Here is a 23,911-nt window from a genome sequence, read left to right as displayed (position 1 = left end):
CATTTATTTTTTAATTGTGGTAAAATACATATAACAAAATTTATCATCTTAACCATAGTTAAGAGTACAGTTTAGTGACATGAAGCACATTCACATTATGCAATCCTCACCATCATCCATCTCCAGGACTTGTTTCATCTTGCAAAACTGAAATTCTGTCCCCATTAAACATTAAACTTCTCATTCTCCTCCTTTCCCCCACCTCCAGCAGCTGGCAACCACCTTTCTCCTTTCTATCTCTATGAATTTGGCTACTCTTGGGACTTCATATTTACAGTACATGCCCTTTTGTGACTGACTGACTTCTAGTTTACTATATACTTTTTTTTTTCAATAACACTGATTTTTGGAAAAGGAAGGCCAACTATTTGGCCTCATACAATATTCCATATTCTCGATGTATCTGTTTCCATTTAATGACATTTGACTTTCCTTTTTTTAAATGTTGCTCTTATAAATTAGAGGTTTGATCTAAGGGCATGATTAGATTGAAGTTAAACACTTTTTTTTTTTTTTTTGCAAGATTACGTCACAGAGCAGTAATTTGTGATAAGATCAATTTTAACTCTCAAAATGGTATTTTCTGTGAGGTCCAGTTTAGGAACAGCTTCATTCTGATTCCCAGAGACTGGAAAATCTATCTTTTTGCTTTTTATATTGGCCTAGAATAGCTCTGTATAGCTTAGCCATAACTATTTTGTAAGCCTGTTATATGTTGAGTATTCCAAATTGTATAATTCCACCTTTGAGGAGGCTTATAGTCTCATGATAGTAAGGATTTGTTAATAGGTTAAGAGAGATCATTTTACCTTCTGCCTTAAACTTCTGTTTCTTTTCTGTCTTGCTTCAGCTACTACACAGGTTCTGGAACCTCTGGCAGTCTCGGATTGAGCAGAGGGAAGAGAGAGAGCAGCTTCCCTCACTGTGTGCTGCCTGGGCCCACTGCAGGTAGGGACCTTGGCCTTCTCCTTAGGCTCTCCAGGGATTTAGTCACTGTTCTCTAGGAAAGAGCACTTACCCTTCCACTCATTACTAGGCAGATTCAAAAAGATCCCGCTATAAACCAGTGGTTCCTAAGCTTATGTTTTCCTTTTGGTTGATCAGATGAGAGATCAAATAAAGATGATTGTACTGGTTCTTGGTCACCATAGTTTGAAGTATGTGCCCGCTGGTCCCCTGCCTCAATCCTTTAGGCTTTAGTGATGTTCACGTCTTAGAATTCAAGCATCGATAGTGTCAAAAAGAAGTCTCAGGCAGGTTGGGTATTTATGGCTTGGTCTTGAAGAGTGTAGAGTCTCCTGAATTGCAAATAAAAGCACCACATGTCTATGAGGAAAACTCAATGTATAGGAAAGTAGGTATAAAGTGAAAAATAAAAGTTGCCTGGATCCCTCCCGATGATCACTTAGGCTTATTCTTCAGAGGTAACCACTCTTCACTTTATTGCTGCCAGAAATGTTCAATATACCCTCCTCCCACCTAATGATATAATCAATTTAATTTACATAGTTATAGGTCCCATTTTGGAACCCTTTTTTTAACGAGTCAGTGAGAATCTCAATATTTAATTAAATTTGGAGTTATCAGGGTCTATCATTATTCTAAATCCTGGTTTACAGAACTGAATGTGGTTCTCACTCTCATATCACTATTAGAAAGGAGCTTGTCACAGACCCAGGTGGTCCCACACAAGGCTCAGAGTTTCGTCATAAAACCAGCAAGTTCAGGATAGTTAGAAGATTTTATACATACTACCTTAATTAAGTTCCAGAGACATGGTGCTTGGTGGTCTAATTAGGTTTATAAGAGAGTTGTCAAAATTTGGGGCAGGCCATAGCTCCAAATAGGGGCTGACAGATTTTGCATTGAATAATAGGTTCTTACTTCCCTGTTTCCTAGAGTAAAACCAGTGAGGTGCCTTTAACGCTGCAGATGTAACTGCACTCAGATTTTCTGGCCTTAAAAACAAACAACATTTTAAAAACTCTAAACCTGAAAGTACGACAGGCAGTATGTGTTATGTGTTTGATTTCAGAATGACATTACTACGCAAGTGTATCAAATCATGGTTACAGTATACTCAGAAGAGGCGGTACAAGCAGGTAAGTAACTCATAGCAGGTGGCTCCACAGGCTGACGTTCTTGGACCCATTTGTTCTGGAGAGATTCTCAGAAAAGACCTGTGCTAAGAGGTCGTGGTAGTCTAATTTGGAAGAGAGGCTGCTGTGAAAAGCTCTAAAGTATTTCCCCAGATCCCATTTCCCCAGATCCCTTTAGTGATATCAGAAAGTCTGCATAAACCTTCCTTCATCTGCTGTGAAAATGCAGGTGCTTTCTGAGAATGATGAGCTCTTACTAGTCATTCCATTCACATCATTACTCACGTACTATATTAGTTAGCCAGCCATCAGGAAATACTGAGAAAAGTACAGAACATAAGTGCCATGTTCTCACACTGAACAGCGAGACAGGTACCCACAGCAGGTGGGAGGACATGGGGATCAGTCTGGTGAATTAGTAAAGGCAGATTGAGAAAGGATTCGATTCCATTTTTTTTAAAGTTTTATTTATTTAAGTAATCTCTACACCTGACATGGGGCTCAAACTCACAACCCTGAAGAGTCGCATGTTCTTCTGGCTGAGCCAGCCATGTGCCCTGGATTCAGTTCCATTAAAAAAGACTCATTAAGGGACGCCTGGGTGGCTCAGTGGTGGAGCGTCTGCCTTTGGCCCAGGGCGTGATCCTGGAGTCCTGGGATCGAGTCCTACATTGGGCTCCCTGCATGGAGCCTGCTTCTCCCTCTGCCTCTGTCTGTCTGTCTCTCTCTCTCTCTGTGTTTCTCATGAATAAATAAATAAAAATCTTAAAAAAAAAAAAAAGACTCGTTGAGCAGACACTGTGCCTCAGACACTGTGCTCAGCACTGATTGTACAGTTGTGATAAAAAGCAGATAGACTTCCTGCTCCCACAGGTCTTGTATTTTAGCACCAGGATGGCAAATACATGTGATTTGGCAGGCCAGCTCTAATGATGGTGGCAGCTGTTTGAGTGGTGAACCAGGAAGGGTTTCAAGGCCACATTTAGGCTTAGGGGAATTTTGTTCCACCCATAGTGTGCACATGGGCATTGCAGTGGTTAGTGTGCTACCCATGCCTTGTTTTGGCCATCCTTGGTGAGACAGGAGACACAAAGCAAACTCCTGCCAGTTATTTCCTACTGCTCCCTCCACCCTCACCTCCATTTGCCGCTAGAGTCTAACAGGTGAATCTAAAGAATTTGGCTGCTCCCTCCTAATATTGGGAGAGAATCTGAATTTTCTAGCAGGGTCTATAAACTCCTTTGGGAGCTGGTCCCTGGTTATTTCTCCACACTTTCCTGTTACCAGCCTCTTTGTTCCTTCACAACTGTACTCTGGCCAGTTAAGTGGCCGGTTCTTCCCTAACTGCACTTCTCATTGTATTTGCAGTCTGTGTCCCTCCGACCCTTTCAGCTCAGGCTCAGATGTTACTTCGTCCTCAGACCCTGTCTCCCATGTGGCTTTGTCAGCCTGTTCTTGGCCTAGGTGTTTCCTGGCCTGTTTCCCTGCCAGACTGTGAGCTACTTGAGGGTAGAACATGTGTCTTTCTTCTCCTTTAGCAGAATGTTAACCGAGGGTAGATGCCAACTAATATTTTAATGAATGAATGAACAAACAAGTGAACAAACGGACTGCCACGGTTTGCTTCAGTTTTCCCTAAGAATCATCTCAGTTCTTGGTGTTTGCATGATGCCAGCCCAGGGCATGGTTTGCCTTCTCCACCTGGAAAATTCTTAGAATTGCTGCATTCTTTGACATTCCTTTGGATTATGTGGCTGTTTCTGAAAGGACGTTGCCACTTGGTCTTTTAAGCTCATTTAATGTACGCTCAACCAAAGATAGAGACCTTTTAGAAAAAAACTGAGTGCCAGGGTCGAAAGGTTGTGTTTATTCAAGGTAGAAAAGAAGCAGAGAGTCTTTTATTTTCCTCCTAGAAAAAGAGCCCCTTGACATGGGGACCCAGCATTGGTGGAAGGTCAAGGGTCAGTGTTCTTATCTCTCCACACTGCTTTTGCATGGCCTGTATGATATAGAAGATCTGAAAAATAGTAAGAGTCCTGCTTAGTTGCTGTTGTTTTTTTCAAATCTTTAGCTAACAATCTGAATGTCATCTAAGGAGATGACATCAGAGAACATCAAGTTCTTTAAAAAGAACATCAGTTCTTTCTATTTCAGGAAAAGAAAAATATTATTTATTGTGAGTTTCTTTTTAAAAAGCAATACTTGGGATCCCTGGGTGGCGCAGCGGTTTGGCGCCTGCCTTTGGCCCAGGGCGTGATCCTGGAGACCCGGGATCGAATCCCACGTCGGGCTCCCGGTGCATGGAGCCTGCTTCTCCCTCTGCCTGTGTCTCTGCCTCTCTCTCTCTCTCTCTGTAACTATCATAAATAAATAAAAATTAAAAAAAAAAAAAGCAATACTTAAGAATGGCAAAATGTTTGCTAATTGTTGAAACTGGATGGTAAGTTCAAGTTACGCTGTTGCTTCTACTTTTATTTACATTTGAAAATGTAAATGCCCTAAAGCAATATATAGACATTATAATTTGAGAAGTGTAGGAAGAGATAAAAGAAAAAAATGAAAATACCCATAATCTTAAAATAACATTTGGTGAGTAAATTTGGTATCTTTTTCCCTCTGTGTGTGTGGGAGAATGTGTACCTTATATTCACACACACACGCACGCTCACTGTTCAGTTTTCTGTTTCCATGTTAAAAATCACCCTAAACTCAGTGGCTTAAAAGAACAACCATGTTGTTGTACCTATGGGTTCTGTGAGTCAAAAATTGAAACAAGACATAGCAAAGATGTCAGGTCTCTTCTCCATGATTACAGGGGGCTCAGCTAGTTCTAATGGCAAGGCATTAGGATACTCTAGGAAGTTTCTTCACTCACATGGCTGGTTCCTGGACTGGAATAACTGGAAGACTGGGCTCATCTGGGACTGTTAACCGGAGAACCTATATTGGGCTTTTCTAAGAGGCTTGAATTGCCTCACAGCATGGTGGCCTGAGGGTAGTCAGACTTCCTATGTTGTTGCTCACTCCAAAAGTGTCACAGTGAACAAGACACAAGCTGTATGGCTTTTTTTTTTTTTATTAAGATTTTATTTATTTATTCATGGGAGAGACACACAGAGAGAGAGGCAGAGACACAAGCAGAGGGAGAAGCAGGCCCCATGCAAGGAGCCCGATGTGGGACTCGATCCTGGGTCTCCAGGATCAGGCCCTGGGCTGAAGGTCACCCGGGCCACCCTGTATGGCTTTTATAAAGACCTAGCCTCAGAAGTCACATGGTTACTTTCACCATTCTGTTAAATGTGACTGTCAAAACAGTCACTGTCCTGCCCAGATTCAAGGGGACTTCTTAGTGAAGGAGGAAATCCAAAGAATTGGAGGTCCTGTTTTAAAAAGCCCCACACAGGGCAGCCCGGGTGGCTCAGCAGTTTAGTGCTACCTTCATCCCAGGGCCTGATCCTGGAGACCCAGGATGGAGTCCCATGTCGGGCTCCTTGCATGGAGCCTGCTTCTCTCTCTGCCTGTGGCTCTGTGCCTTTGTGTGTGTGTGTGTGTGTGTGTGTCATGAATAAATAATAAAATCTTTAACAAATAATAAAATAAAAGCCCCACACATATGTATATGCTTTTATTCCCCACACACACACACAGTTTTGGATCATGGAGGTGTACATATATTTTTATGTCAGTTGTTGGTCTTCCTACTGATAATCAGTGAAATAGTAACCTTTCATAATTACATAAAAATTTACAGAATCTTTATTACAAATAAACATCACAGGAACGCCTGCCTGGGTGTTGACATCTCATCGCCTCAGCAGTTGAGCATCTGCCTTTAGCTCAGAGTGTGATCCCAGAGTTCCAGGATCGAGTCCCACATCGGTCTCCCCACAGGGAGCCTGCTTGTCTCTCTCTCTCTGTGTCCATCATGAATAAATAAATAAAATCTTAAAAAAAAAAGAAACATAATAAAATCAAAAGATGTATTGCGGGGTGGGAACAATGTTGGTAACACATGTGACAAAGGACTAATACATTTCTTAAGGTTCAAAAAGCCCATGTATATGACTGAGTTAAATACTGGCAGTCATGGGATGCCTGTGTGGCTCAGTGGTTGAGCATCTGCCTTTGGCTTGGGTTGTGATCCCGGGGTCCTGGGATCAAGTCCTGCATCGGGCTCCCTATAGGGAGCCTGCTTCTCCCTCTGTCTATGTCTCTGCCTCTCTCTGTGTCTCTCATGAATAAATAAATAAAATCTTTAAAAATAAGTAAATAAATACTGGCAGTAAAACAGGTAATGGGTATGAACATTCACTACATAGGACGAAACGTTTAGATACATGTACATACACGTGGGTGCACACACATGAAGAGATGCTTAACCTATTTTAATTAAAGTAAAAATTTTTCCCTATTGTATTTCATTTTTCACCTGTCATGTTGACAAAGTAAAAATAATGATTTTAATCTTTTTCTCAATTTTGTATAGAAAGCAACCGTCTGTCAGAGTGTGACCCTGAAAGGTCATTTTTTAAATAACGTAAAGTACAAATAAAGGTCATTTGTTATACTGTAGCGGCTGCGGTCCAGAGCAGACAGTCACTTCCAACAGAGAGCCCTGCCTGCGGCCTTCAACACATGGAGAAGATTCTGGCGATGGCACCAGCAGGAAAGTGTTCTCAATGCAAGAGCAGCACACTTTCACAGGTATGCGGTATGCTCCTGCCTGTGCTGGCTTCTTAAGGCTGGTTTTGCTGCCCACGTGGCCATTTGTGGTGGTTTTTTTTTAGCCTCCCAGCCCCCTAGGCCCTGGTTCTTCCTGGTTTTTCGATTAGGTGGGCTCACTGATTTCATCTAGCAGGAAAAGCCAGCCAGTATTTCCCCTGGGAAAGCTTTTGCTCATCTTTATTGCAAGTGCTTTCAAAACAGCCTGAGTTTTATGCCCCATCCTCATTGCAAGCCAGCGTGAGCTCCATTAAAGCTGCCCATTAGCTTTCTGGATCAGAACGTGGTTAGACCTTGGCAGGCATTCTTGAGTGTGATTTCCCTGAAATGTTTGCTTCCTGTTCTACTAAACCTAGCTTTTTGAAGTCTTGAGATACAGTCATCAACGAAATTAAGACGGGCAAGGAGCAGAGCTATGTCTTTTTAGCTCCCACAGAGGCAAACTTGCCCATAGTGGGTCCTTGCCACAGGTTAGCAGAATGTAACAAAGAAATTATTAATTGCTGACTCTATGTCTGCCACTGTGGTGGGTATGGTGTGATGGGAGAAAGGAAACAAATACATAAGCTTATTCGCCTATGACAACATCACCTTCATTAATAATTTCTTTCTCACAGCAATGCTGAGAGAACAGGCTCAAAATGACTGATGACTTCCCATGTGAAACAAGCAATAAGTGGCAGAGCCAAGAGTTTAAATTTACATCTCCTTGACTCCAGGGACTTTCTGCTAGATCAAAAGGAAGATCTTTTTGATGACTTTGTAGAAACTTTCTTTGTGAGGAAGTAAGAATGATACACAAGAAACAGTTGAAGAACAGTGCCAGAGAATAGATGTGTGTCCCCAGTTTGTCAGCCTTGAGTTCTAGAGCTCAGAGCTAGTGTTGAGGGAAGTCCCTGGGGGAGGCATGCTGTGAACTGGGAGCTGAGGATGGATGGGAAGAGTGTGCAGGATGACAAGGGCCAGACTGAGGTGATTGCCTAACCCCAGAAAAAGGTAACAGATAGATGTTTGAGCAGGTATGTATAACTAGTAAAGTGATGGTTTTGGAAATTGCCCTGAGAACAGTGTCCTGTCAATTTAGGACAGAGAGATGAGAGGGAGGGATATGGGAGGGACGCTGGGAGAAGTTGCAGTGATCTTGACTTTGAAGGAGTCTGAATGCTAGTCTGAGAGGTTCAGCCAGAACTTTAGGAGTCCTTCACACAAAGTCCAAGAAGTTTGTCGGAGGCAGCCTTGGGGAGTTGGAGGCTGGCAAGGGGATAGCCCTTACCTCTGCCCTTTCTGCAGAGAGAATGACTTCACCTTTCCCTGCTTCCTGTATGAGGCCTGGTATAAGATTCTGTTTGAAAAGTGGCTTTACTACTTAACACACGCACTCCTTTGTTTCTTTTACAGACAAAGTCATGATTGGTTCTGTTGCTTCTTTTGTATTTTGGCATGCCATAGGGATTTTCAAAGGTTGAGGGTACTTTCAAAACAGCCAAGAGGAGTTTCCAAAAGGAATTTTGTTGGGAAGCATTCCTGAGACAAAGGGTGAAGGGTGAATTGGAGATGGGGAATAGCCAGGAGGCTTGAAGGGTTACCGAGGCCTGATCTGGATTTTACCTGGTTTTGGTTTAGTTGGATCTTTTTAGAAAACTTAGTTTTTTAGGTTCCTGCCTTCCTGCTCACAAGAGAGCAGAGTAATGGAGAGCCTAGCTTGGAAACTGGAGAGGCCTGAGTTCAGACCCTTGCTCTACCTGCCTGCCAGCTCTGTAACCCTGGGCAAGCTACTCAGTCTCCCTGAGCCTGTTTCCTCAAATGTAGAATGGAGATGAGTTGACAGTAGTCCTATTTCATAGGGTTGTCATGAAAGGTAAGTGAGATGATCCATGTGGAATGCAAGCAGAATGCCAGCTCAAAATGTCAGCCTTCCCCTCCCCTCCCCCCACTAACCCCTAGAATTGATTTGTGACTCTCCTGGTAAATGAATATTAATAGGTTGGGTTTGAAGTTTAGCAAATCAGAGTTCCCCCAAAATGTGTATGTTCTATCTTTCTGTAATTCTTAGGGTATTTGTTTAATATTTTAGGAATATGGACAGAATTTAATAGTGAGATTAATGAAAAATGGTAGTTACTTCACCTACCAGTGAAATAGTATACTGAGAATGAAACAGGACTGGTTTGTTTTTTTAATTGAGCTAGAATTCATAGTGAAAGTCACAGATGTTAAGTAAACAGTTTGATGAGTTTTCACCAATGGTATACCTGGATAATCAATAGCCCAGTCAAGGTATAGGACATTTCCATCACCCCAGAAAGCTCCCTCATGCCCCCTTCTAGTCCATTCCCATGCCACCCCCTATAGGTAACTACTGCTCTGATTTCTATCATCCCAGGTTAATTTTGCATATTTTTGAACTTAAATAATGGGATCACACAGTAGTTCTGTTGTGTCTGGCTTCTTTTAAAGTTCGGCATAATGTTTGGAGATTGAGCCATATTGTCAGGTAGTAGTTCAGTCTCTTCTTTGCTGAGTGGTATTGTATGAATATAAAACAATGGGGACACCTGGGTGACTCAGCGGTTGAGCGTCTGCCTTCAGCTCAGGGCGTGATCCTGGGATCCAGCTTCCTCCATGGAGCCTGCTTCTCCCTCTGCCTGGGTCTCTGCCTCTCTCTCTCTCTCTCTTTCTCTCTTTCATGAATAAATAAATAAAATCTTAAAAAAAAATTTAAAAAATGTTTTGATCCATTTTAACATATAAATAGTTTCCAGTTTGAGGCCATTGTGAATAAATCTCCTATGAACATTTAAGTGGATTATGTTTTCATTTCTCTTGGATGGATACCTAGAAGCTGATTCGGGCTCACAGGGTGGGGATATGCTTCATCTTACAGGGGGTCACATCATCATACATCCACCAGCAGGTAGAATTCTAATTGTTCCACATCCTCATCAACAGAAATACAACCGATCCTGTGGTTTTGACAGTCTTTTTAATTGAACCGTTCTGGTGGATATGGAGTACCGTGTTACTTCCCTGCTAACTAATAATGCTGAGCATCTTTTTAAGGCCTAACCAGCCAGGATCAAAATCCTGTCATTTTACCAAGTCAGACTGATTGCCTTGAGGGAGGGAATTCCACAGAAATTCTGGGTTGGTGCTCCTCCTGAGGGAAAGGAATTTGTAAGTTTTGAGTTTCCACTACAAGATTCTGAAGAGAGGAAAGAGAAACAGAGATTGATTTTGGATTGGTCACTATTCCTGAGGCAAAATTGGGAGGGATGAGAAATGTGGTTCACTAGGGAATACTGTTATGTGTGCCCTTAGGAGTAAGTGGAAACAACAAAGTTTGTCTGGGGCATCCTTGGTAAGGAAGCAGTAACCACTCAAAAGAGGCCCTTTTGAGTGGCATTTGACAACTGCTGCCTAGCCTTGGGAGAAACCATGTTTCCTTGTAGCTGGCCTTATCGGTGTCTGTTCTGATCTGATTAATGATTGTGCTGCTCTTTCTGAGTAAAATAGTCTGAGCTAATTTTCTTTCTTTGAATTACAGGCAGATTTTGACTCTTTCAACCTTTATCATGTGCTTATCAACCATTTGTGTATCTTTTGCGAAGTATCTATTTAGTTCTTTCCCCTTAGCTTTTATTTATTTATTTTTAAAAGATTTTATTTATTTATTCATGAGAATCAGAGAGAGATAGAGGCAGAGACACAGGCAGAGGGAGAAGCAGGCTTCATGCAGGGAGCCCAATGTGGGACTCGATCCTGGATCTCCAGGATCACACCCTGGGCTGAAGGCGGCACTAAACCGCTGAGCCACCAGTGCTGCCCTCCGCTTAGCTTTAAAAAAAAAATTGGTTTTGGGAGTCTTTTTTTAAATTATTGATTTCTCAAAATTTTTTCTATATTCTTGTATTGAAAATATTTTCTTCCAGGGGTGCCTGGTTGGCTCAGTCAGTTAAGCATCTGACTCTTGGTTTCGCTCAAGTCATGATCTCAGGATTGTGAGATCTCAGAGCCCTGTCTCTGACTCTGTGCTCACCGGGGAGCCGGCTTGAGATAATCTCTCCCTCCCCACCATGCTTGCACACTCTGTGTGTCTCTCTCTCTCTCAAATAAATACATAAATAAATCGTAAAAAAAAAGAAAAATATTTTCTTCCAGTAATGTAGCTTGCATTTCCATTTTCTCAGGTATTCTTTTTCTATTGAGAGCAAAGTGGCTTTTATATATATGTATGTTCTATATATATATATGTTGAAATGATCACAGGGTGTGGATGTACATATTGGTTATATATATATATACACATATATATAAATAAGAGTATTTTTGATGAGCAGAAATGTTCAATTTTGTTACAGTCCAGTTCATCAATATTTTTCTCTTACGATTAGTGATTTTGGGGTTTTATTCCTAAATACCTTATTTGTTTGATGCTATTGTGAATAGAATTATTTTTAAATTCATTTACCAACTGTTTTCCTAGTATATAGAAATACAGCTGAAACTTTGTGTTCTATGACCTTTCTAATATTGCTTTCCGGTGTGAGTCTTTTTTTTTTTTTAATTACATAGGCTTTTCTGCATAATCATGTCATATGCAGATAAGGACAGCTTACTTTATCCTTTCCAGTCTGTATGCTTTTTTTGTCTTTACTGCATTAGCTAGCATCTCCAATACAGTATTGAATAGAAGTAATGGGAGGACACATACTTGTCTTTTTTCCAATCTTAGGGGAAAACAAAAGCAGTCAGTATTTTACGATTGAGTATTTTTATAGATACCCTTTATTAGATTGAGAATGTTCCCTTCTATTCATAGTTTGTTGAGAGTTTTTATTATGAAGGGTGGTTAAATTTTGCCAGATGCTTTTTCTGGATTTATTGAGATGATGATATGGTTTTCCTGATTTCACATGTTCAATCAACCCTGTATTCCTGAGATAAACCCCACTTGGCCATGATATTATCTTTTTCACGTGTTGTTGATTTTGTTCTGTTAATGCTTTATTAAAAAATTTTACATGTACTTTCATGAGGGATATTGGTTTGTAGTTTTCTTGTAATGTGTGTCTTTGTTATTTCTTTAAATTTTTTATGGAATTTGCTAATGAAATTATCTGGACCTAGAGTTTCTTTTATGGAAAGGTTTTTGATTACAGATTTAATTTTGAAAATAGATATAGAGCTACCAAGAGTTTCTTTCCATGTCAGTTTTGGTACGCTGTTTCTCAAGGAATTTTTCATTCTCTTCAAGGTATCAAATATATTGGCATAAAACTGTTCAAAAAAGTGCCTTATTATTCTAATAATGTCTTTTTTTAAGATTTTATTTATTTATTCATAGACACAGAGAGAGAGGGGCAGAGACACAGAGGGAGAAGCAGGCTCCACGCAGGGAGCCCAATGTGGGACTCGATCCCAGGTCCCCAGGCTGCAGGCGGTGCCAAACCGCTGCGCCACGGGGGCTGCCCTCTAATAATGTCTATAGAATCTCTGATGATACTACCTTGTGCATTCCTGATTTGGGTAATTTGTATCTTTTCTCTTTTTTTCTTGATCAGTATTGCTATGAATTATCAGGATTTTGCTTTTTTAAAAAACTTTTGCTTTGCTATTTTTCTTATTATGTATTTTTCTTATATTGATTCCACTTTTTCTTTTGTATCTCTTTCTACTTTTTTTTTTTCTACTTACTTTGGATTTAATTTGCCTTCTTTTTCCTTTTTAACCTTCTTAAGATGGGAGCACAAATCACTGCCCCCCCCCCTTTATTTTAGTTTTTTAAAACAATCTTTACACCCAGTGTGGGGCTTGAACTCACAACCCTGAGATCAAGAGTTGCATGCTCCTCCAACCAGGTGCACCCACCTATTCTTTTTTTTTGTTGGTGGTAACTTTTCAATTTTAAATCTTTCTTCTTGAGAAAATTTTAAGCTGTAAGGTTTCCCTCTGCTTTAGCTTTATCCCACAAATTCTGAATTCTGTGTTTTTATCATCAACTAAAAACATATTCCAATTACCCTTGTAACTTCTTCCTTGACCTATGGTTTATTTAGAAATATGTTATTTAGTGTTCAAATAGGAATTTCCATGGCAGCCCAGGTGGCTCAGTGGTTTAGCGTCGCCTTCAGCCCAGGGTGTGTTCCTGGAGACCTGGGATCGAGTCCCATGTGAGGCTCCCTGCATGGGACCTGCTTCTCCCTCTGCCTGTATCTGTGCCCCGACCCCTCTGTGTCTCTCATGAATAAATAAATAAAATATTTTTTGAAAAATAGGAATTTCCTTGATACATTATTGTTTTTAATTCCATTGTGACTAGAAAACATACCTTATGTAATTTCAGTTTTAGAAATGTATTGACATGTTTTGTAGTTAATATATGTTGTCTGTTTTGGTGAACCTTCCATGTGCACTTTATTTTTTCCTATGTGCACTTTAAAAGAATGTTCATACTATATTTGTTGGATGTAAAGTTCTATAAATGTCTGTTAGGACAAGTTGGTAGTCATCTTCAAATTTTCTGTATCCTTACAAGTTATTTGTCTACTTGTTCTATCAATTATTAGAGAGAAATGTTAAAATTTGCTAACTATGATTATGGATTTATCTATTTTTCCTGGTAATACTGTCAGTTTTACTTCATGTGTTTAGACGCTGTTATTTGGTCCATATACAGTTGGGATAGTTACATTTTCCTCATGAATTGTCCCTTTTATCATTTTTTTTTTCCTTTTATCATTTTGAAATGAATCTTTATATTTTTGTTATATTTCTTTTCTCTAAGTCTGCTTTGATTTATAATAAAATATCCTCACTAGCTTTTTTTGTATTTATAGTTTATGTGGTTTACCTTTCCCACTCTGTCTTCATATTTAATAAGCTTGTCTCCTATAAACAGCATATAGTTGTCTTAATTTTTTATGTAGTCACAATCTCTGCTATTTTTAAAAAGATTTATTTATTTATTTTTAAAGATTTTATTTATTTATTCATGAGAGACAGAGAGAAAAAGAGGCAGAGACACAAGCAGAGGGAGAAGCAGACTCCATGCAGGGAGCCTGACGTGGGACTCGATCCCGGGACTCCAGGATCATGCCCTGGGCCAAAGGCAGGCGCCAAACCGCTGAGCCACCCAAGGATCCCTAAAAAGATTTATTTATTTACTTGAGAGAAAGTGGGTGAGTGAGGGAGCATGGGAGGGTGAATAAAGAGGAGAGATTCTCCCATGCAGTCTCCACACCAAGTGTGGAGCCCAATGCAGACCCCAATCCCATGACCCCGAGTCAGACACTCAACTGTACCACCTAGGCATCCCTGACAATCTCTGCTTTTTAATTAGAGTGTGTGATTCATTTATATTTAATGTAATTGTTGGTGCGGTTAGGCTGAAGCCTACATCTGTTTTTTGTTTCTCTGTTTCTCCTTTTCTGCCATAGTCATTTAGAATTTATTAGTATTACGGTTTTTTTAAAATTTGTATTTATTTATGATAGTCACACACACAGAGAGAGACAGAGAGAGAGAGAGAGGCAGAGACAGAGACAAAGGGAGAAGCAGGCTCCATGCACCGGGAACCCGACGTGGGATTCGATCCCGGGTCTCCAGGATCGCGCCCTGGGCCAAAGGCAGGCGCCAAACCGCTGCGCCACCCAGGGATCTCTAGTATTACGTTTTATTTCCTGCATTGACTTTTTAGCTCTGTACCTTTTGTATTTTTTAAATTGTTATTCTAGGAGTTAAAGTACACATTGTTAACTTTTTATAGTTCAGTTCTTTTGTACCACTTTATGTTAAATGTAAGAACATAAAAACAGTAAAATTCCTTTCCATCCTTAATGAGCTTCATTGTCACATATTTTGCCCATGTAATTTTTGCTTTAAACAGAATTCTTTTTTAAAAATTAAAAGATAAAAAATAATTTAAAAAAATAAAAATGTTTTTTATATTTACCCACATATTTTCCATATCTAGTATTCTTTGTTTCTTCCTGTAGATGTGAGTTTTCATCTGTATGCTCTTATCCTTTCAACCTGAAGATCTTTTAGCACTTTAGTCTGTAAGTCAGTTGAAGATAAATTATCCTAGTGTTTGTTTATGGTTATTTCACTCTTGCTCTCATTTTTATTTATTTTTTATTTTTATTTTTTTTAAGATTTTATTTATTTATTCATGAGAGACACAGGCAGAGGGAGAAGCAGGCTCCATGCAGAAAGCCCTATGTGGGACTCCATCCCGGAACTCTGGGATCACGCCCTGAGCCAAAGGCAGACCCTCAACCACTGAGCCACCCAAGCATCCCTTGCTCTCATTTTTGTTTTTGTTTTTGTTTTTTTTCCTTGCTCTCATTTTTAAAGGACCTTTTCCTGGCTATAGAAAAATTAGTTTCTCTACCCCTCATTCCTGGGTCTTTTTTTTTTTTTTTTAAGGTTTATTTATGAGAGATTGAGAGCATGAGCAGGGGAGAGGGACACAGGGAGAGGGAGAAGCAGACTCCCTGCTAAGCAGGGAGCCCAATGCAGGGCTTGATCCCAGGACCTGAACCAAAGGCAGACACTTAATAGACTAAGCCACCCAGGTGCCCCCCACCCAAGTCTTTAAAGACATTCCTTCCCTTGTCTTCTGGCCTCCATTATTTCTGGTATAAAGTTACCCATCATTTGTATTGTTCTTCCCCTGAAATGTAATCTCTCTTCTGTTGCTTTTAAGATGTTTTTATTAATCTTTGATTTTTCAACAGTTTAGAGTATGATATGGTTAAGTGTAGTATTCTTGTGTTTATCCTGCTTGGGGTTAGTTGAGCTTCTTGAATCTGATGTGTTTCCCCCTCCCACCCCCCACTCCAACCAAATTTGGAAAGTCTTTTACTATTATTTCTTTCAATAATTTATCTTCCCTGGGGCAGCACCTGGGTAGCTCAATCAGTTAAGTGTCTGACTGTTGATTTAGGCCTAGGTCATGAGATCGGGGTCCACACGTGCTTGCTCACTCTAAATTAATTAACTAGTTAATTCATTAACTTATCTGCCCTATGTTCTCTCTTCTTTCTAAGTCTCTAATTATGTTAGACCAGGTGATATTGTCCCATGGGTCACTGAGGCTCTGTTTAGTTTTTTTCTATTCTTTTTCTCTCCATTTTTCAGGTTGTATACTTTCTATTGCTCTTTCAATAGAAAGTCTTCAGTGATCTCTTTCCTGCAGTTTCTTATTTGTGGCTCATCCAATCATTTTTCTCCTTCAGGTATGATACTTTTCAGTTCTAGAATTTTCTTTTATTCCCTCAATCATGGTAAACTATACATAACATAAAACTTACCATTTTAGTAGTTTTTCAGTACACAATTCAGTGGCATTAAGTACATTTGCAATATTAGACAGCCATCATCGCTATGCATTTCCAGCACTTTTTCATCATCCCAAACAAATTCTGTATCCATTAAACACTAACTTCCCATTTCCATCTATTCCAAGCCCCTGAGAATCTCTACTCCACTTTCTGTCTCTGAATCTGCCTATTCTGGGTATCTCCGATAAGTGGAATTGGATAATATTAGACTTTTTGTGTTTGGCTTATTTCACTTAGCATAATGTTTTCAAGGTTTATTCATGTTGTAGCATGTATCAGAATTTCATTTTTTATATGGCTGAATAATATTCCATTGTATGGATATACCACAGTTTGTTCATCTGTATGTTAATGGACATGAGTTGTTTCTACCTTTTAGAAAAATGCTGCTGTAAACATTGGTGTACATACATCTGTTTGAGTCTCTGCTTTTAATTCTTTTGGTTATATACCTAGAAGTTGGATTACTGAATCAAATGGTAATTCTGTTTACTTTTTGAGGAGCCACCAAAACATTTGGTTCTTTTTTGTAGTTTCTCTTTCTCTGCCAAGATTCCTTGTCTGCTAACTAATTTTGTTCATCCTTCATTTAAGTACACAAGCTTATTTATAATAAGTGTTTTTTAAGTGTTTGCTGATTCCAACATTTGGGTTATTGTTTTTGCAGACAGCAGTTTTTCCTTTAAAGGGTTTTGCATTTTATTCTGGTAGGCAATGGTTGCTATTTATTCTGGTGATTCCTGTTGATTATATCAAGTGTGTTTCTATTCTTTGTGCAGGGTGTGTGTGTGTGTGTGTGTAAAATTTAATTTAATCTCTATACCCATTGTGGTGCTTGAACTTACAAACCTGAGATCAAGAGTTGCATGCTCTACCAGGCACCTCATGTGTGGGTCTTTTTGTGTGTGTGTGTGTGTGTCTTTTTTAATTTTTGTCTTCAAAGTTAAAGCATGGCTCTTATTGCTGAGGCTTTGCCTTTTTGAATTCTGGGGTTCTCAGCAAAGTCTCTCTATTCAGACTGGGCTGAAACTCCATCTTCCTAGGCCTCTCTACCCTGTGCTAATCTCTATCCAGCAATCAGCCATGCTAGGCCTCATGGGGCCTGCCTCTACAGCCTTACCTGTGGATTGGGCAGACTCAACATAGAATTTTGGGTACTGCCCTTGCAGTGTGTGCAAAATATGTGTGAGCATGCCTCTGGGGCAGGGCAGGTCTCTACCTGCCCGGGTTCAGGAAGGCCAGACCTTCCACTGCAGTCTTGAACTCTAATCTCTGCCTCAACTCAGTGAGACTGTCCTACTCTGCTTGAACTCTGTCCATCTGGCCCTGGTGTTCAGAAGAAAACTCAGGCAGAAAAACTGGACAGCCAGGGGGCTCACCTTGTTTCTCAACTCTAAGGATGACAATCTGTGTTGCCTCTTCTCCAGGGCCTGAAAACAGTTGCCTCATATATTTTGTCCCATTGCTTTGCTAACATACAGCTCCTAGTGACTGTTGACTAGTGGACCTGATTTTGTAGGCCTTCACATCATTATGCTGAGTGGGGAGGCCTAAGCAAAGGTGACAGAGCAGGGGTTCTCAAATCTGTCTCCCCTGTCTACCTCACATGGAACACTCGTTTTAAATCCCGTTTCCTGGGGCCTGCTTCAGACCTGCTCAGTCAGTCCTGGAGACCTGGCATCTGGCTTTAACCACTTTCCCCAAGGAGATTTGTGTAGCAGCAGCCTGGCTGATCAGCACAGACCAGCTTTCACTACTGATTGTTGAGTACCATTGGTAATTCGGTGCAGAACTGAATTGAGGAGCCAGGGTCCTAAAGTCCGTCTTATTCATACCATGGCTGACACCAGAAATAACTTGGAAAGTACTGGGTTGTTTGGGGGGTTTTTTGGTTACTGCTGTCTGCTTTCCTTCCCCTTCTCTTTCCTTTCTCCCCATCTCAACTTACCTCTTAGTAGCTTAAGAGGAAAAATCCAATTATTTGGAACTTCTCATTGCTTTTTGTAGTAATTTTAAGTGCTTTGTTTCCCATTATTACTATTTATCTTTTTAGGGAGACGTTGGAGAAGCGAGTATTTGCTATTTGGTGGCAGAAGATGTTTCAGCATCGAGAAAACCGCTTGGCGGAGAGAATGGTAAATGGCTGTCCTTGGGCAGGACCTGCTTCCCACACTGAGGGGTTGTCCTGCCTGTGACCAGGACTCATGAGGCAGGGCAGGGTCTGGGGCACCTGTTGACTTTGTCAGTGGAGTTTACATATGGCTTCTGGGCCAGGGCAGCTGTCAATGCCCATCTCTTTAGCCTTGGTCATTATCTGTGGCTTGTAGATTCTTCCTGGCTTCTGTACCCCCAGCTACTTGACCCATTGTGTTCTCTTCCTGCCATCCTGCCCCAGGCCATCCTTCATTCAGAGCGGCAGCTTCTGCAAAGGTCCTGGTCCACGTGGCACCAGCTGGCAGCAGCACGTCACCGGGAATGGCAGCGGCAAGCAGTGGCCTGTGCCCACCACCGCCACAGACAGCTCAGGAAGGCTTTCTGCATCTGGAGGGAGACTGCCCGAGGGTTCAGAACCGAGTGAGGAGCTGCTTCTGCCTCAGAAGCTTTTCCCATCTCAGGCCATCTGTGACCATAGCAGTAGTACTTCAGTGCTGAGTGCCTGTCAAGAGGGTCATGTTAGCCTAGACTCTGGTTTCAAGTTCCAGAAATTCTGCCTAATACAGTCTGTCTAAAACCAGGGCTGTGGGATCCCTGGGTGGCACAGCGGTTTGGCGCCTGCCTTTGGCCCAGGGCACAATCCTGGAGACCCGGGATCGAATCCCACATCGGGCTCCCAGTGCATGGAGCCTGCTTCTCCCTCTGCCTGTGTCTCTGCCCCTCTCTCTCTCTCTCTCTCTGTGACTATCATAAATAAATAAAAATTAAAAAAAAATAAAAAATAAAAAAATAAAACCAGGGCTGTAGTGAGAGGATCCTGGGGGACATCATGGAGCTGCCAGCCTCAGGAACTTGACTAGGGACAGACATGCTCCATGGATCTGAGGTTCTGTCCATTGGATATATCCCGCTCACTGGCTGGGGCTCATTCACAGCGACCACAGCCAGGGAAGCCCATTTCAGGATAGCTTAACCCCCAGGACTAGCCTCTGTGGCTTGGGCACGCTGTGGCAATGTTTCCCACAGCACAAGGTTGGAGAGGTTGGCAGGGCAGACGGGCCACATGAGACACTGCAGACACTGACCTGTTTGAATGCCTTTCTGCATCCCCTTTGTCTGTGGGGGCCTCCCCCACTCTCAGATTCTGGCCACTTTTATTATTTTATTTAAGATTTTATTCATTTATTTATGAGAGACACAGAGAGAGAGGCAGAGACATAAGCAGAGGGAGAAGCAGGCTCCATCCCCAGGCCCAAGGATCACGCCCTGAGCCAAAGGCAGATGCTCAGCCACTGAGCCACCCAGGCGTCCCTCTAGCTACATTTAATCTCCTCCCAAGTGGCCTGCACACAAATGTACTTCAGTACACTTGAGCCCTGTCAGGTTGTCTGCAAAAATTTGATTAGATGCTCCCTTTCCTGAGGGAAGATCCCAAGTCCTTTGGCAGCTCTTCAGAAAAGGTCTTTTTTTTTTTTTTTAAGCTTTTATTTACTTATTTGAGAGACAAAATGAGTGAGAGAGAAGGTTAGCAGAGGGAGAGGAGGAGACTCCCCTGCTGAGCAGGGAGCCTGATGGGCTCAATCCCAGGATCCTCAGATCATGACCTGAGCCGAAGGCAGAGGCTTAACTGACTGAGCCCCCCGGGCTTCCCCAGAGAAGGTCTTGATTCCTCCCTCCCCACCAATTTAAGCATCACTTGGCAGGGGCTAGGGATTGTGAGGGGTGCCCATCAAAGGGGTTTGGCCAGGTCCAGGCTGCTGTGCTGACTCCAAACCTCCCCACAGGAAGATGGGCCTAGTGCTGGCTGCAGAGTTCCACGCGGCCCGGCTCCTGCACTGGGCCTGGAGCCGGTGGAGGGAGGTAAGGCTGTGACACAGAGGCCACCCACATGTGGTTGTGGACAGGTGGAGCTGTGTGTCAGTGTGACTCAGAGCAGACATGGGGGCTTCTCTTCAGCCCCTCGGCAGCCACCTGCTTCTTAGCTGGGAGACAGTCTGGGCAGTAGAGGAGCAAGCACTAACCTGCTTAGTGAGGTGACTGGCTGAAAAATCCCATGTTCTTTGGATTCTTGTCCCAACTCACTGAACCTAAAATTCTTGGTCTAAGCATCGCAGGCATCCTGCTCAGGGTAAAAGTATTTAAACCACTGCCATTGCTTGGACACTTACTCTAAGTCAGGCACTTGCCCCATCTGATCCTCACAAGTTCCCTGAGAGATACTTATTCACAGATGAAGCCTTGGTAGGGCGGAGGGTAGGGGGGCAGTAGAAGAGGGAGGTGTGCTGAGCCCCTCCCGCCCCGGCCCCCCCTCTGTCCACAGTGCCTGGCCCTGCGCGCCGCCGAGCAGCGGAAGCTGATGCGCGCCAGCCTGCACCACCAGCAGGCCTTGCTGCATGGGACACTGCAGACCTGGGCGGTAGGGGCTGCCCTGTGCCTCCACACCTCTCCTTCCGCAGGGTGGGGGGATGCTGGGGATGATGTCTCCCTCCCTAGTTCTCCCTGCCCCTCCCAGTCATTCCACAAGCCTCACACGGAGCAAGTGTGAGGTCAGTGGGTCTTAACGGCCATGGGGCTGAGCTTTTATCCTGGCTCAGCAAAGTAGACACGAGTGCTATCTGGGGAGTACCAGCCTCCCCATCAAAGTGGCCCCTTGTCCAGGAGCCCATTGGCTTGACTTGTTAGGTGAGGACTTAGCGAGACCATCCTCTCCCCGTTGTCCAGGTGTTCTTCTAGCCTTGGGACTTGGTGCTCCTGGCCTGTGCCCCCGTGTGGTGGGTGCTCTGGGCATCACAACACCTGTGAGGCATACCTGGGAGTAGGGAGTGGCATGGCCCCCAGGGTGGCTTCCAGTCCTCTCGGTCTCCTACAGACTTACCAGAGCCAGGTGCGGAGCATCCTCCAGGAGGTGGCAGCCAGGGAGAGCCAACACAAGAGGCGGCTGCTGCGGTGAGTCTCCCAGCGTCTCTGGGCCCTGCCTGAGGAACGGGGCACATGCTCCAGACCCAGGCAGGTCGGGGCATCCGGACCAGGGCTAGAGGGAGTGCAAGCCTGGCTCCTCCTGCTCCCAGTGTGGCTTTGGCTTCTCCAAAGCTGCTGTGTATGGAGTGGGGCCTTGGGGCAGCAGTTGTCACTTGGACCTCTGTGACAGCTCCCACTTGTCTCGCTCCTCTAGACCCTTTCCCTCCCCTGCAGGATGCAGTGTCTCCCGCTCCAGAGCTGCAGTAACTCCCTTTGCTTCCCCGCCTGGCTCTCCAGGCCTGTCACTGACCCAGAGGCAGACCCAGAGGTCTCACCCGCTCACAGCTCCAGCTCCAGCTCCAGCTGCATCAGAGCCCATCCAGCTCCTGCTAAACTGGGCTCTGCACTCCCTCCTCCCAGTGGGCCGCCCTCATTCTGCCCCCCCCCCCCCATTTGTTCAGCATACTGTATATGCCAGACTTCCAGTGGGTGGCAGGCCTCGTGGCCTTAACACCTCACCGTCCTTCAGGGAAGTGCCCATCCAGCCCCTCAGTGAATAAATTGGAGAGGGAATAACTGAACTTACTATGTGGTAAGCGTGTTGCTGAGGCTGGGGCGCCCTTTTGCCACCTTCCATCTCTTTGGGCCTCATGATGGCACGGCTCCCCTGTGCCGCCCCCCACCTGCTCACTGCTCTATGTCCCCCTGCGGCATATACCTGTGCCAGGCTGTGGTATTTGGTATTGTCAGCACAGTGCCCCCAGCACTCCCCCGGTGCCTGGCACAGAGCAGATGCTCACCTACCATGTGTCGAGTGTCCACGGCAGCGTAAACACGGCTGTTGGTGAGACTGATATCCTTAGGTATGAGGAATCTGCGTTTGATTGAGGAGTGAGCTGAAAAACTGGGAGGAATCCACAGAAACCTCACACTGTCTCTCTGCACTGGTGTCACCCCCAGCCCCTGGGCCTGTGTTCCTGCAGGAGTGTGTTCCGTCGCTGGAGAGAGAACACCCTGGCCCAAGTGAATGAAGCAAAGCAAACCTCCCGAGCAAGCACTCACTACAGGCGAACCTTGTGTTCCAAGGTGAGGCACGAAGAGCCCAGCTGGTCACCCAGGAGGGTTTGGGACCTTGCTCCTGTGAGGGAGCGGCACCAAAGATTTGCACTGAACAGGGAACCTAGGAAACGGGCTTAGTCCCCCTCCTCCATACATACATACGCCCGTGGGAGCTGCCAGGTTTTATTTATTTGTTTGTTTACTGAATTTTGAACCAATATCCATTGAAACAAAAACATGGTGAGCAAGCTGGTTATTATTAGAACCAATACTTCTACACATGTGAAATATCCCCTGGGACAAACTAAGCATGCCTTGGTCTCTTCATCTGTCAGAAGAGGATGCTCACTCCTGCTCACCATGGCCAGTTTTGCAGCTGCAGAGGCTTTCTGAAAAGTGTAGAAATCCCAGGAACAGGAGATTGTTGGGAAGTGGCCCCCAAATGCCACCACACAGTGGGGCCTGCCCTATGCAGTAGAGGAGAGAGGGCATGCCGGGACATGGCTGTGGGAAAGAGTGTTACAGAAGACTCAGCTGGGAATGTTTTAGAAAAAAGCATTTTGCCCAGAGCTCTGAACAGCAGCAGTTCACCTGCTGAAAGGCCTGGCCGGGCCTGACAACTCTGAAGCCCCCTGACGGTGAGGAACAGTGACATAAAGTCAAGGCCCAGACTGTTGTCAGAGGGCTCCAAACCAAGCCCTGGAAGGAGGGTCAGGACTCTTTGCTTGGCTTCAGGGCTCAGAGGGAGGAGGCCTTTTTTGCAGGCAATGGAGTTTGTGCCTGGGAAGCAGGTGTCCCCCAGCTGCGTAGCTTCTTTTTAAAGGGTTCTGTGAGTGTGATTTTGTGTGTGTCTCAGTTTGAAAGTCTGCATGCACATAGCCTGTAATTTTGTTTAACAAATGATAATAGAACAAAAGCCCACGTGGTGACTTGACTTCTCGATGGCCTGCTAGGAAGTTTAACTCCTATAGAAGGAGATACTGGGCTTCCTGTGGGAACTGGGGCCTTGGTCCATTGCCTGGGGTTTGTGGGGCAGGCTGGCGTGTCCCAGAATGTGTGTGAGGGCCGTGTCACTGCTTGGGCTTGTTCCATGAGGAGCTGCCCATGGATCTGGGTGTCCCGGGAGGTCAGGATGTGCCGTGATCACTCTCTGCTCTGCATCTGCCCCATAGGTCCTGGTGCAGTGGCAGGAGGCTGCATCAGTGCAGATATATTACCGACAGCAGGAGGACTGTGCCATCGAGGAGGCCCAGAAGGTGCTGGAGAGGGGTAAGCGGAGCTCCTGGCTGCTGGGGCGAGGAGCGTGAGGACACAGAACTGTCTTGTGTTCCATTTGCTTCCCCTTAGTCTCTGTATTCTTCTCACGTGTGTGAGTTTCCTGTTGCTAAGATAATAGTACCGTGGACTGGAGGCTTCCACCAACACAAAATTGCTCTCTCCGTGTTCTGGAGGCCACATCTCAAATCAGGATGTCAGCAGAGCCTTGATTCCTGTGAAGCCCGGAGAGCAGGAGGCTGCCTTTGCCTCTTCCAGCCTCTGACAGCACCAGCAGGGCACCTCTTGGCTTGCAGACAC

General features: G+C 43.8%; 1 protein-coding gene across 9 annotated transcripts in view; it reads left to right on the top strand.

The window, feature by feature from the left end:
* Positions 1-23,911, top strand: part of SFI1 (SFI1 centrin binding protein) — a 97,584-nt gene that overhangs the window by 65,780 nt on the left and 7,893 nt on the right. For all 9 annotated transcript variants that reach the window (XM_041729371.1, XM_041729370.1, XM_041729369.1 and 6 more), the window contains 10 exons: positions 851-948; positions 2,036-2,102; positions 6,673-6,803; positions 18,219-18,300; positions 18,561-18,739; positions 20,104-20,179; positions 20,640-20,735; positions 21,189-21,265; positions 22,261-22,363; positions 23,509-23,605. In XM_041729371.1, the coding sequence (XP_041585305.1) occupies positions 851-948; positions 2,036-2,102; positions 6,673-6,803; positions 18,219-18,300; positions 18,561-18,739; positions 20,104-20,179; positions 20,640-20,735; positions 21,189-21,265; positions 22,261-22,363; positions 23,509-23,605 (1,006 nt within the window). The remainder of the gene's footprint in view (positions 1-850; positions 949-2,035; positions 2,103-6,672; positions 6,804-18,218; positions 18,301-18,560; positions 18,740-20,103; positions 20,180-20,639; positions 20,736-21,188; positions 21,266-22,260; positions 22,364-23,508; positions 23,606-23,911) is intronic.

This window comes from Vulpes lagopus, chromosome 14 (assembly GCF_018345385.1).
Source record: "Vulpes lagopus strain Blue_001 chromosome 14, ASM1834538v1, whole genome shotgun sequence".
Lineage (NCBI taxonomy): Eukaryota > Metazoa > Chordata > Mammalia > Carnivora > Canidae > Vulpes > Vulpes lagopus.
Note: the sequence above shows the minus strand (reverse complement) of the source record. Positions and strands in the feature narration are given on the sequence as shown.